The sequence below is a fragment of the Oncorhynchus masou genome, chromosome 16, assembly GCF_036934945.1.
Source record: "Oncorhynchus masou masou isolate Uvic2021 chromosome 16, UVic_Omas_1.1, whole genome shotgun sequence".
In the NCBI taxonomy this organism is placed as follows: Eukaryota; Metazoa; Chordata; class Actinopteri; order Salmoniformes; family Salmonidae; genus Oncorhynchus; species Oncorhynchus masou.
The window spans coordinates 24,872,994-24,886,047 of NC_088227.1; the positions used below are offsets into that span (position 1 = coordinate 24,872,994).

General features: G+C 43.6%; 1 protein-coding gene across 2 annotated transcripts in view; it reads right to left on the reverse strand.

The window, feature by feature from the left end:
- The window catches only part of mthfd1l (methylenetetrahydrofolate dehydrogenase (NADP+ dependent) 1 like), an 86,557-nt gene that overhangs the window by 36,414 nt on the left and 37,089 nt on the right, over window positions 1–13,054 (reverse strand). For both annotated transcript variants that reach the window (XM_064991294.1, XM_064991293.1), the window contains exon 19: window positions 6,970–7,081. In XM_064991294.1, the coding sequence (XP_064847366.1) occupies window positions 6,970–7,081 (112 nt within the window). The remainder of the gene's footprint in view (window positions 1–6,969; window positions 7,082–13,054) is intronic.

Genomic DNA, 13,054 nt, shown 5'->3' on the forward strand with positions numbered 1-13,054 from the left:
TGGAGAGGGATAGAGAGAGGGATAGAGAGAGACAGAGAGAGGGATAGAGAGAGGGATAGAGAGAGAGAGAGAGAGAGAGAGAGAGAGAGAGACAGAGAGAGAGAGGGATAGAGAGACAGAGAGAGAGAGGGATAGAGAGAGAGAGAGAGACAGAGAGAGAGGGATAGAGAGAGACAGAGAGAGGGATAGGGATAGAGAGACAGAGAGAGGGATAGAGAGAGAGAGAGAGACAGAGAGAGGGATAGAGAGAGAGATAGAGAGCGACAGAGAGAGACAGAGGGGGAGAGACAGAGAGGGAGAGGGATAGAGAGAGGAATAGAGAGAGACAGAGAGAGGGATAGAGAGAGAGAGAGAGGGATAGAGAGAGAGAGAGGGATAGAGAGAGGGATATAGAGGGATATAGAGAGAGACAGAGAGAGGGATAGAGAGAGAGGGATAGAGAGAGGGATAGAGAGACAGAGAGGGATAGAGAGAGACAGAGAGAGACAGTGAGAGACAGAGAGAGGGATAGAGAGAGGGATAGAGAGAGACAGAGAGGGATAGAGAGAGACAGAGAGAGGGATAGAGAGAGGGATAGAGAGAGGGGGGGAAAGAGGCTGCTCTGCTTAACCTCAATGTCATTCAGCCATCCGTCAGAGATGCGGTAGATTTTGGGGCTTAAAAAACACATTCTGCATTTCAACTGGTGGCCTTTCCATTTGTTAAAATCAACAACGCATGTCCAAATCTTAACCAAAGGATTTAGCAAGATGTTTGGTGAACTAGGGAGAGCAGACTGTTTTCTTGCATTTCTACAGGGGTAGGAATTTGTTTTTGTGTTTATCCTGGCGCTGACAACATGGTATTACTGTCAAGTCCTGGCAATGAATTGATCACCAGAGAAAAAGCTTATTTTGGTCTCATTTTGAAACCTGGGTAGTGGATTAATGATGATCCTTTCACAAATTGTGATTGTCCAATGACACAACCACACACACGGTCACCGCCGCGTACGAGAGAGAGAAAGACAGAAACAACAACACGGTAACCCAGAGGATGTCTAAAGGAAGCCCCTGTGAGTTTCCTGGTCTGTGTGGTGACCTCAAACTAGTGAGGATTGTTGTGAAAAGCTGTGGTGCTTCAGAGGACAGAGCAGGGGAGTAGTGAGGCTTGTTCAGGGTTACTACCAGTCACAGATCTGGAGCAGCAGCAGCCCAGCCTCAGCGCACGCACACACACACACACACACACAGGCCTGAAAAGTAAGCCAGGTCAGCACTAGTTTCTCCACCCCCCCAAAAAATACTCACATTTTCCCCCCAATATGAATGAAAATGCAGATTTGAGATACGATCACTGATAATACCTATTCCTAACAAGTTTTATTCCATTCTTTACATTATTCTCTCAGGTTCCAATCCTGACTTTAGAAACTAAATGTGTGTTATTCACTTGAATTAGCCTATGCATTAATGTCATTGGGAGGTCTGCACAAAAGTTGTCAAATTTGTGTTCAGCTCAACATTTCAACAAGTTTGGATGTGTCTAGTTATTCAAATGGATCCACATTCCTTCATCTGTGTGTTTTCTACAAAGGGGAAAACCCAGTGTCCCTGTTGTTAGAGGTTATTTGAGTGCCCTCTCCTCCACACCAGACCAGACCACTAAGGATGCAGGAATAGCAGGAATCTGACATGTGGAATGCATTTCAAAATGGGAGTCTGTCTGGGACTAGCCTCCACCCAGGGTGCATTCGATCCCTCTCTTATCTAGACTACAGTCAGCGCAAGACTGAAGGCTGAAACTGACTTGAGAACTACCACAACTAAAACATGTGAGAAGGATAGTATTACATTGTCACCTTCAACTTACTGTAATAAGTAATAACCACACGATTCTGGTGTTTTGTTCTTGGCAAGAGGGAGGGGAGGCAGGTAGGGGAGGGGAAGCAGAGTAGAGGAAGACGGGAGGAAAGGGGGAGGAAAGGGGGAGAGGGCATCACAGCTGTCCGAGGAGCTTCAGAGGGGAGGGTAAGTTCCTAACATACCTGAGAGTCTGGTAACAAACAGAGACAGCAGAAAGGGAGAGTGAAGGGAGCAGGAGAGGGACTACGAACACAGGGAGCAGGAGAGGGACTACGAACACAGGGAGCAGGAGAGGGACTACGAACACAGGGAGCAGGAGAGGGACTACGAACACAGGGAGCAGGAGAGGGACTACGAACACAGGGAGCAGGAGAGGGACTACGAACACAGGGAGCAGGAGAGGGACTACGAACACAGGGAGCAGGAGAGGGACTACGAACACAGGGAGCAGGAGAGGGACTACGAACACAGGGAGCAGGAGAGGGACTACGAACACAGGGAGCAGGAGAGGGACTACGAACACAGGAGAGATAGAGGTAAAGAGAGACCGAGGAAGGAAAAAGAGGAAGGGATAAGATGGCCCCTTCCACACTTCTCTCCTCCTGACTGTGTTGTGAAACTCTACACTGGGAGCGTATTGCCTACGCATTCCTTCAGGTCAGTAGCGTGACAGTAACTACCTGGGCATGAAGGTGGTAGTAGTAGTAGTACTGTGGGTTTAGCTAGGACTAAACACACCGGGCATGCCCTTAAAGACAGTTCACTACCACTCTGTGTCCACAGGCAAAAACACACACATTCCCATTATTCTTTCACAGAGAGACTGAGAATGGAGATTAAAAAAAGAGTGAGAGGAGATGAGAGTAAAACAGGGAGGGGAGGATGGATAGAGAAATATGGAAAGAGTCAGGTATGCTTTGACATTGATGGATTAGGTTGATTTACTCCAATGCATTCCACAGGCTCTTACGATTACGATCTGCTTCCTCCTCTAACGTAACTTTTCCACAGTTCCTAGAAAGCTTCGGAACCCTAGTCTGGAGCGTGGACTCCAAGCAGCAACCCTAAGGTACCAGGGCCAGAGGCTAGAGGCAGGACCAGGGCCAGAGGCTAGAGCCAGTGACAGAGGTTAGAGCCAGGACCAGTGCAGGACTCCTCCAAGCAGCAACCCTAAGGTACCAGGGCCAGAGGCTAGAGCCAGGACTAAGGCCAGAGGCTTGAGCAAGGCCCAGGGCAGGACTCCTCCAAGCACCAATCCTGAGGTACCAGGGCCAGAGGCTAGAGCCAGGACTAAGGCCAGAGGCTTGAGCAAGGCCCAGGGCAGGACTCCTCCAAGCACCAATCCTGAGGTACCAGGGCCAGAGGCTAGAGCCAGTGACAGAGGTTAGAGCCAGGACCAGTGCAGGACTCCTCCAAGCACCAATCCTGAGGTACCAGGGCCAGAGGCTAGAGCCAGTGACAGAGGTTAGAGCCAGGACCAGTGCAGGACTCCTCCAAGCACCAATCCTGAGGTACCAGGGCCAGAGGCTAGAGCCAGTGACAGAGGTTAGAGCCAGGACCAGTGCAGGACTCCTCCAAGCAGCAACCCTGAAGTACCAGTGCCAGGACCAGGACTCAGGAGTAAGTGGGCTAAAGGCTACTGGAAGCCAAGAACTAAGCTAAAGTTCAAGCCTGGAGTTGTAACTTATATTTTGAGCCCACCCTTCCCAGGTAACCCGGGGTTTGAATTCCTCGCCAAAGTGTGCGCGCGCGCTTCAGCCCAGAATGTACAGTTGAAAAAGAGCTGGTCATCATTTTTTTAGTTACTGTGTCTGTGTGTGTTACTCGCACATCACACTCTTAGAATTAAGGGGGACCCTGGAGTTCCTCAGGGAACCATTGGTAGTCAATGGCAGCTGTACATAGTCCATCGGTAAATAGCCCACCCAATTTACCTACCTCATCCCCATACTTTTTAAAATTTATTTACTTTTCTGCTCTTTTGCACACCAGTATCTCTACCTGCACATGACCATCTGATCATTTATCACTCCAGTGTTAATCTGCTAAATTGTAATTATTCGCCAACCCCCTCATGCCTTTTGCACACAATGTATATAGAGACTCTTTTTTTTCTACTGTGCTATTGACTTGTTTATTATTTACTCCATGTGTAACTCTGTGTTGTTGCCTGTTCACACTGCTATGCTTTATCTTGGCCAGGTCGCAGTAGTAAATGAGAACTTGTTCTCAACTAGCCTACCTGGTTAAATAAAGGTGGAAAAAAATGGTTCATATTTGCACCTTTTGTTAGTTGAGCGGTACTGGGAAGAATCTTTCATCCTTCAATGCAGCAAAGGCTTCTTGTAGAAAAGTGTATATATTGTAGCTATATCTTCTAGCGGTGGCAGCTGATCAGAAGATTTGTGGCCTATTTGGGGCTTGGCTTTCAAAAAGTTATTTTTGGCCACTCATGAGAGTAATTGTCATTGCTGTTCATGTGTTCAGTTGCAGAGTCAATAATAGAGCCTGACTGATAAATCGGTTGACCAATATAAACAAATGTAATCAAATATTTGTATCCGTCTTTATTCCAAAGATAAAGCACAGATATTATAGACATTGAAGAAACAAATACATCTGCTCATTAGCAGTCTGTTTTTATGCCCGAAGAGAGCGCTCTACGAGCTGATCATTGATCTTCATTCAGCCTTAGGTCACAACGTGAGAGATGGTAGGTATGGTGGTTTGACAGTGAGTAGCGTGCCACAGCCAGCGTATTTGAATAAATAAATCATCAAAAGTACAATTCACCAAGCAAGCAGCACTGTCATCACATTCTCACTTAGTTAAAGTTAGCTGGTTTGCTAGCCAGCAGGGTAGTTAGCATACACTTAGGTTGGTGTCAATAAAACTTGTTTCTCAACCACTCCACAAATTTCTTATTAACAAACTATAGTTTTAGCAAGTCGGTTAGGGCACCTACTTTGTGCATGACACAAGTAATTTTTCCAACAATTGCTTACAGACAGATTATTTCCCTTATCATTCACTGTATGACAATTCCAGTGTGTCAGAAGTTTACATACACCAAGATGACTGTGCCTTTAAACAGCTTGGAGAATTGCAGAAAATGATGTCATGGCTTTAGAAGCTAATTTAGGCTAATTGACATAATTTGAGTCAATTGGTGGTGTACCTGTGGATGTATTTCAAGGCCTACCTTCAAACTCACTGCCTCTTTGCTTGACATCATGGGAAAATCAAAAGAAAAATCAGCCAAGTCCTCAGATATTTTTTTTTGTAGACCTCCACAAGTCTGGATCATCCTTGGGAGCAATTTCCAAACGCCTGAAGGTACCATGTTCATCTGTACAAACAACAGTACGCAAGAATAAACACCATGGGACCACACAGCCGTCATACCGCTCAGGAAGGAGACACGTTCTGTCTCTCAGAGATGAACGTACTGTGGTGCAAAAAGTGAAAATCAATCCCAGAACAACAGCAAAGGATCTTGTGAAGATGCTGGAGGAAACAGGTACAAAAGTATCTATATCCACAGTAAAACGAGTCCTATATCAACATAACCTGAAAGGCTGCTCTGCAAGGAAGAAGCCACTGTTCCAAAACCGTCATAAAAAAGTCAGACTATGGTTTGCAACTGCACGAGTACTTTTTGGAGAAATGTCCTCTGGTCTGGTGAAACCAAAATAGAACTGTTTGGCCATAATGACCATCGTTATGTTTGGAGGACAAAGGGGGAGGCTTGCAAGCTGGAGAACACCATCCCAACTGTGAAGCACGGGGGTGGCAGCATCATGTTGTGGGGATGCTTTGCTGCAGGAGGGACTGGTGCACTTCACAAAATAGATGGCATCATGAGGGAAGGAAAATTACGTGGATATATTGAAGCAACATCTCAAGACATCAGTCAGGAAGTTAAAGCTTGGTCACAAATGAGTCTTCCAAATGGACAAGCATACTTCCAAAGTTGTGACAAAATGGCTTAAGGACAACAAAGTCAAGGTATTGGAGTGGCCATCACAAAGACCTGACCTCAGAAAATGTGTGGGCAGAAGTGAAAAGGTGTGTGCGAGCAAGGAGGCCTACAAACCTGACTCCGTTACATCAGCTCTGCCAGGAGGAATGAGTTAAATGTCAGGAATTGTGAAAAACAGAGTTTAAATGTATTTGGCTAACGTGTATGTAAACTTCCGACTTCAACTGTAGCATTCCATTGTTACAATCGTCACCGTTTTGTTACAATATTGAAACACTAATATAATACATTTACTATAATCATTTTTATTTCACCTTTATTCAATCAGGTAGGCTAGTTGAGAACAAGATCTCATTTGCAACTGCAACCTGGCCAAGATAAAGCGTAGCCATTCAACACATACAACACAGAGTTACACATGGAATAAACAAAACATACAGTCAATAATACAGTACAACAAAAGAAAACAAAACGTCTATATACAGTGAGTGCAAATGAGGTAAGTTAAGGAAATAAATAGGCCATGGTGGCGAAGAAATAACAATATAGCAATTAAACACTGGAATGGTAGATCAGCAGAAGATGAATGTGCAGGTAGAGATACTGGGGTGCAAAGGAGCAAAATAAATAAATAAATACCAGTATGGGGATGAGGTAGGTAGATAGATGGGCTGTTTACAGATAGGCTATAAGTACAGGTGCAGTGATCTGTAAAATGCTCTGACAGCTGGTGCTTAAAGCTAGTGAGGGAGATGTGAGTCTCCAGCTTCAGAGATTTTTGCAATTAGTTCCAGTCATGGGCAGCAGAGAACTGGAAGGAAAGACGACCAAAGGAGGAATTGGCTTTGGGGGTGACCAGTGAGATATACCTGCTGGAGCGCGTGCTACGAGGGGGTGCTGCTATGGTGACCAGTGAGATGAGATAAGGCGGGGCTTTACCTATTATTATAATAATAAATCATGTCACTTACATTTCTATTATTAAAAAAGGTTCAACATTTAACCCCTGGCCTCACAAAAAGGTATCCGTTTGAACCTTTACAAATGAACTGAAAGGGTTCCCCCACAGTGGCAATCATTTTGAGACACAAAAGGTTCTCCGAGGCTCCTTTAATTCTAAGAGTGTGCACTGAGGACACTTACCTACAAATCCGTCCTCTCCGACCAGCTTCAATGCAAGCTTGTCTGCCAGCACCGAGGAGTTGCCATGGGCGATGTTGGCAAATGGCCCCGCGTGGACAAACACTGGAGAACCCTAGAACCAAGGAAGGGCACACCATTTTTATTACCCAAAGTGACTTACTAAGCAAACCCAGTACAAACAAGCATGTAAGAAGTACCTCTACATGAATTTGCATTCTACAACTACATCATTGAGTTTCAGGACTGCATATGTGTCTAAACATTATTTGTCTACACAGCAGCTGCAGGTCAAGAGGTGGGAGGCACTAGTAGTGCAAAGTGCCAGTGTTAATACACAGAACAACCCCATTCAGCCATTGGACTATGTCTATAACAATATACAAGGTCAACTACAACTTTTGAGGAAGAAAATTGCTAACACCTCAGTCAAAATACTGGGAGAGGGGAAAAGCTTGGAGGGAGAAAGCTGGGAATAGGGGGAAACTGGAAGGTGAGTGAAAACGCTTTAGCCATTGTTTTGTCATGTGACAGGGCAGAGACAAATACCTCCAGTCCCACAGAGCTCTAAATCACTTGTTTAATGTGCCTCTTACACATGCTTTATAAAGCATCTACTTAAAATTGGAGAGAAAACAGAAAAGAGCACAGTGGGAGAGAATGAATGTGAGTGTGTGTGTGTGTGTGTGTGTGTGATTGTATTGAGAAAAAGAGCAACTATAGAGATAAATCAGATGAAGCAGATGAAAAAGCCCATTTGAATAGGTATCCTGTTGCTGTACCACCCTTTCCATTGTGTGCTCTTTCTCTGACCCTGTAGGAAAGCTAGCATACGTCACATAAAAGGTGAATCTCTGTGTGTGATGACAACCCCTGAACTCTGATTGGATGTTGTGTCATTCCCCCCAGGAAAAACATTCAGGAAATATAACCACCAGCTCTCACAAATGAAATGGGAAATAAATACAATAAAAAAGGCAATTGTGTCAGTTCTCCAGTCGGTGGAAAATAAAAGAGGAAGAGAGGATTAAACACACCCAGGGGAAAGGGATGGAGATAAAAACAGGAAGGAGGAGATCGTTTCATCCTTTCTTCACCTCGCTCTCCAATACACCTTCAGCATCACACACAAAAGGTTAGACTGGGGTCAATCGGGCGTCAAAACTAAGACTGATTGGTCCATTTAATCATGATCCAGTCATGTAGACTGCAAACCCAGATGCATGTACCAATCCTACATACAGTATTACATATTACTCCACTGTTACTGTTTTGTACTCTGTGAGGAACAAGTGGAGGATGAGAGGAGACAGCTTTGAGAGAAAACCATAGCAGAAGAATACAAGGTCTGACTTCATCGGAATGTACATGATGGGGGGGGGGGTGTTGTGGATGGAGCATTACGCTTTCATCATCTGCGGTCACATCTGTGTAAACAACTCTGAACTGTCCTTAACAGGCCATAATTAGCCGTGCCAAGCTGAAGACATCACTCCTAGAATGTGTCTGTATCTACAGAGCCTTCAGAAAGTATTCACATCTCTTTACTTTCTCCACATTTTGTTGTGTTACAGTCTCAATTTAAAATAGATTCAATTGACATTTCTTATCACTGGGGAATTTTTTTAGTTACATTTTTTTTTGCTTTACAAATTTATAAAAAATTTAAAAATCTTAAATGTTATGAGTCAATAACCCCTTTGTTATGGCAAGTCTAAATAAGTTCAGGACTAAAAATGGCTTAACAAGTCACCTAAGTTGCATGGACTCACTATGTACAATAAAAGTGTTTAATATGATTTTTAAATAACAACCTCATCTCTGTACCCCACACATACAATTATCTGTAAGGTCTCTCAGTCGAGCATTGAATTTCAAACACAGATTTAACCAAAGACCAAGGAAGTTTTCCAATACCTTGCAAAGAAGGGCACCTATTGGTAGATGGGTAAAACATTTTTAAAAAGCTTGAATATCCCTCTGAGCATGGTGAAGTTATTAATTACACTTTGGATGGTGTATCAATACAATCAGTCACTACAAAGATACAGGCGTCCTTCCTAACTCAGTTGGACGAGAGGAAGGAAACCACTCAGGGATTTTACCATGATACCAATGGTGACTGTTACAGAGTTTAATGCCTCTGATAGGAGAAAACTGAGGATGGATCAACAACATTGTAGTTACTCCACAATACCAACACAATTGACAGAGTGAAAAGGAGGAAGTCTATACATAATAAAAATATTCTAAAACATGCATCCTGTTCGCAACAGGGCACTAAAGTAATGCTGCAAAAAATGCGGCAAAGCAATTCACTTTTTGTCCGGAATACAAAGTGTTGATTGGATTTGCCCTAACCATTCCTGAGTATCATCCTCCATATTTTCCAGCATAGTGGCGGCTGCATCGTGTTATGTTATGCTTGTTCTCGTTAAGGACTGGGGACTTTTTCAGGATCAAAAAACAAACTGAATGTAGCTAGGCAAAAGCAAAATCCTAGAGGAAAACGTGGTTCAGCCTGCTTTCCACCAGACACTGGGAGATGAATTCACCTTCCAGCAGGACAATAACCTAAAACACAAGGAAAAATCTACACAGGAGTTGCTAACCAAAATGACAGTGAATATTCCTGAGTGGCTGAGTTACAGTTTTGACTTAAATCTGTTTCAAAATATATGGCAAGACCTCAAAATGGTTGTCTAGACATGATCAACAACCAATTTGACAAGAGCTTGAAGAATTTTGGAAATAATAAAATGGTCAGATATTGCACAATCGTGGTTGTGGATAGCACTTATCGATATTTACCCAGAAAGACAGACAGATGTAATCGTTGCCAAATTGTAACATGTATTGACTCAGGGGGTTGAATACTTAACTTAAAGTTTTTTTTCCTCCCCAAAAAGTTAACATTTTTCTTCCACTTTGACATTAGAGTATTTTGAATAGATTGTTGAGTAACTTTTTTTAACAGTTAAATCCATTTTAATCCCACTTTGTAACAACAAAACGAGGAAAAAAGTGTAACGTCCTGATCATAGAGAGCCTTTATATTCTATGGTGGAGTAGGTCATGGCGTGACTGGGGGGCTAGTCTAGTTTATATTTTCTACGTGGGGTTCTAGGTTGTTTTTTCTATGTTGGGGTTTTGGTATGATTCCCAATTAGAGGCAGCTGGCTATCGTTGTCTCTAACTGGGGATCATACTTAGGTAGCATTTTTTCCACCTGTGGGTTATGGGATATTGTTTATGTTTTGAGTTAGTGTTGTAGTCAAGGTTTGTTGTTTGTTAGTTTGTTTAGTCTGTGCTTAAGTTTCACTTCTTTAATAAATTATGTGGAACTCAACGTACGCTGCGCCTTGGTCCAACATTCATTCTAACGAACGCAACAAAATTATTGGGGCAGTGATACATTTTCTGTTGTTTTGGCTCAGAACTCCAGCCCTTTGGATTTTAAATTATACAATGACTCTACAAACTTGTTGGATGCATTTGCTGTTTGTTTTGCTTGTGTTTCAGATTATTGTGTGCCCAACAGAAATGAGTGTGTCAATTTGGTAACGCCAAATTTGCCAGTTCTTGCTGTGAGATGTTACCCCACTCTTCCACCAAGGCACCTGCAAGTTCCCGGACATTTCTGGCTGGGAACGGCCCTAGCACTCACCCTCCGTTCCAACAGGTCCCAGACGTGCTCTTTGGGATTGAGATCCGGGCTCTTCGCTGGCAATGGCAGAACACTGACCTTCCTGTCTTGCAGGAAATCACACACAGAACGAGCAGTATGTTTGGTGACATTTTCATGCTGGAGAGTCATGTCAGGATGAGCCTGCAGGAATGGTACCACATGAGGGAGGAGGATGTCTTCCCTGTAACGCACAGCATTGAGATTGCCTGCAATGACAACAAGCTCAGTCTGATGATGCTGTGACACACCGCCCCAGACCATGACGGACCCTCCACCTCCAAATCGATCCCACTCCAGAGTACAGGCCTCGATGTAACGCTCATTCCTTCAACGATAAACGCAAATCCGACAATCACCCCTGGTGAGACAAAACCGTGACTCGTCAGTGAAGAGCACTTTTTGCCAGTCCTGTCTGGTCCAGCGACGGTGGGTTTGTGCCCATAGGCGACGTTGTTGCCGGTGATGTCTGGTGAGGACCTGCCTTACAAAAGGCCTACAAGCCCTCAGTCCAGCCTCTCAGCCTATTGCAGACAGTCTGAGCACTGATGGAGGGAATGTGCATTCCTGGTGTAACTCGGGCAGTTGTTATTGCCATCCTGTTCCTGTCCCGCAGGTGTGATGTTCGGATGTACCGATCCAGTGCAGGTATTTTTACACGTGGTCTACCACGGCGAGGATGATCAGCTGTCCGTCCCGTCTCCCTGTAGCGCTGTCTTATGCACCTCACAGTATGGACGTTGCAATTTATTGCCTTGGCCACATCTGCAGTCCTCATGCCTCCTTGCAGCATGCCTAAGGCACGTTCATACAGATGAGCAGGGACCCTGGGCATCTTTCTTTTGGTGTTTTTCACAGTCAGTAGAAAGGCCTCTTTAGTGTCCTAACTCTTCATAACTGTGACCTTAATTGCCTACCGTCTGTAAGCTGTTAGTGTCTTAACGATTGTTCCACAGGTGCATGTTCATTAATTGTCTATGGTTCATTGAACAAGCATGGGAAACAGTGGTCAAACCCTTTACAATGAAGATCTGTGAAGTTATTTGGATTTTTACGGATTAAATTTGAAAGACGTTTATTTTTTTGCTGAGTTTGTTTCTAAACAATTATCATGATTACGGATAGATCTGAATGAATTGTGAATTAGATGAATTGCTGTCCAAAGGACTGTGTGTGTGTGTGTGTGTGTGTTTTATTTGCGAGGCAGAGAGCATAATTTACAAAGCCCCAGAGAGTAGGAACCCAGCACAGCAGGACCTGCACTGGGTCAGAGCAGACCACCTTTGGTTGACATTGAACAGGCATGTTTGTGTGCATGGTGTTTGTACTGTATGTATACAGTAGATTAGAGGCAGTATGGGTGTGCGTGTTTCAGTCAGTCCCACTTACAGTAAGTTGGCCGTTTTAGAACACACGTACAGTAATCCTGGCCCTCTCGACTACAGACACAGTGAGGCAACTATTACTTTCCTCCTATCTCTTTACAGACCCTGCTCCATCTGTGAAAACATACATATGCACGCACGCACACACACAAGGGCACAGAGGGCCTAACTAAACTGAAAATTCCCACGGACCCTTTAGGCCTGGTCCATCCCGATATGCATCCCCCCTTCAGAAACACAGGAAACACAGACAGGAAAGGTTCCACAAAACAGGACTCCAACGTTTCCTCCCAAAACATAAAACCACTCTCTGCAACACCACTTTCCCCCCCTGCTCCCCAAAACAAAAACCTAATCCCTACTCAACCCCACACCCTAAAAACATAAAACCACCCCCAAAAACAAAAAAGTAGCCAGCCAACAACTAACATTTCCTAGTTTCTAACCCCTTCAATGTTTGCATACATATGCTGTCAATTATTGAACATTCTAATTGATGACATTACAAGGGGCTGTTAAATCTTCATTGAACTAACATTTAAGCAATAATTTCTGAGGATCAGAATCAAAAATTCCTGGTTGTGAGGGCATTGTTGCTGATATTGCCAACATATTTATAAAATACTGATGATATTTTTTAAAGTAAATAATATTTTAACGAGTGAAGTTGCTGCCCATGCGGTCTGGTTGTTAATTATTTTCTCGTATTTTGTACCAGTCGTCAATTAATCATTTTATTCATTTGACTTTGCTATGCTAAAAAAGAAAAATAGGAATTTAGCTAGCTAGCAGAGATTCAATGATGATGATGATGAGAGACAAGAACTTCAATAAATAATGATTTAATAAATATCCAATAGGCCTACATAGGTCGCACTGCGTACATTCATTCTTGGGCTAGCTAGGCTATTGGTGCTGAAGAGATCGCATTTGTAAAATGACACATTATTGCACAGGTCATAAGGCAGATATGTAGGTTTATACAACCACCAACTTTTGTAAACCAAATAGTAGCACT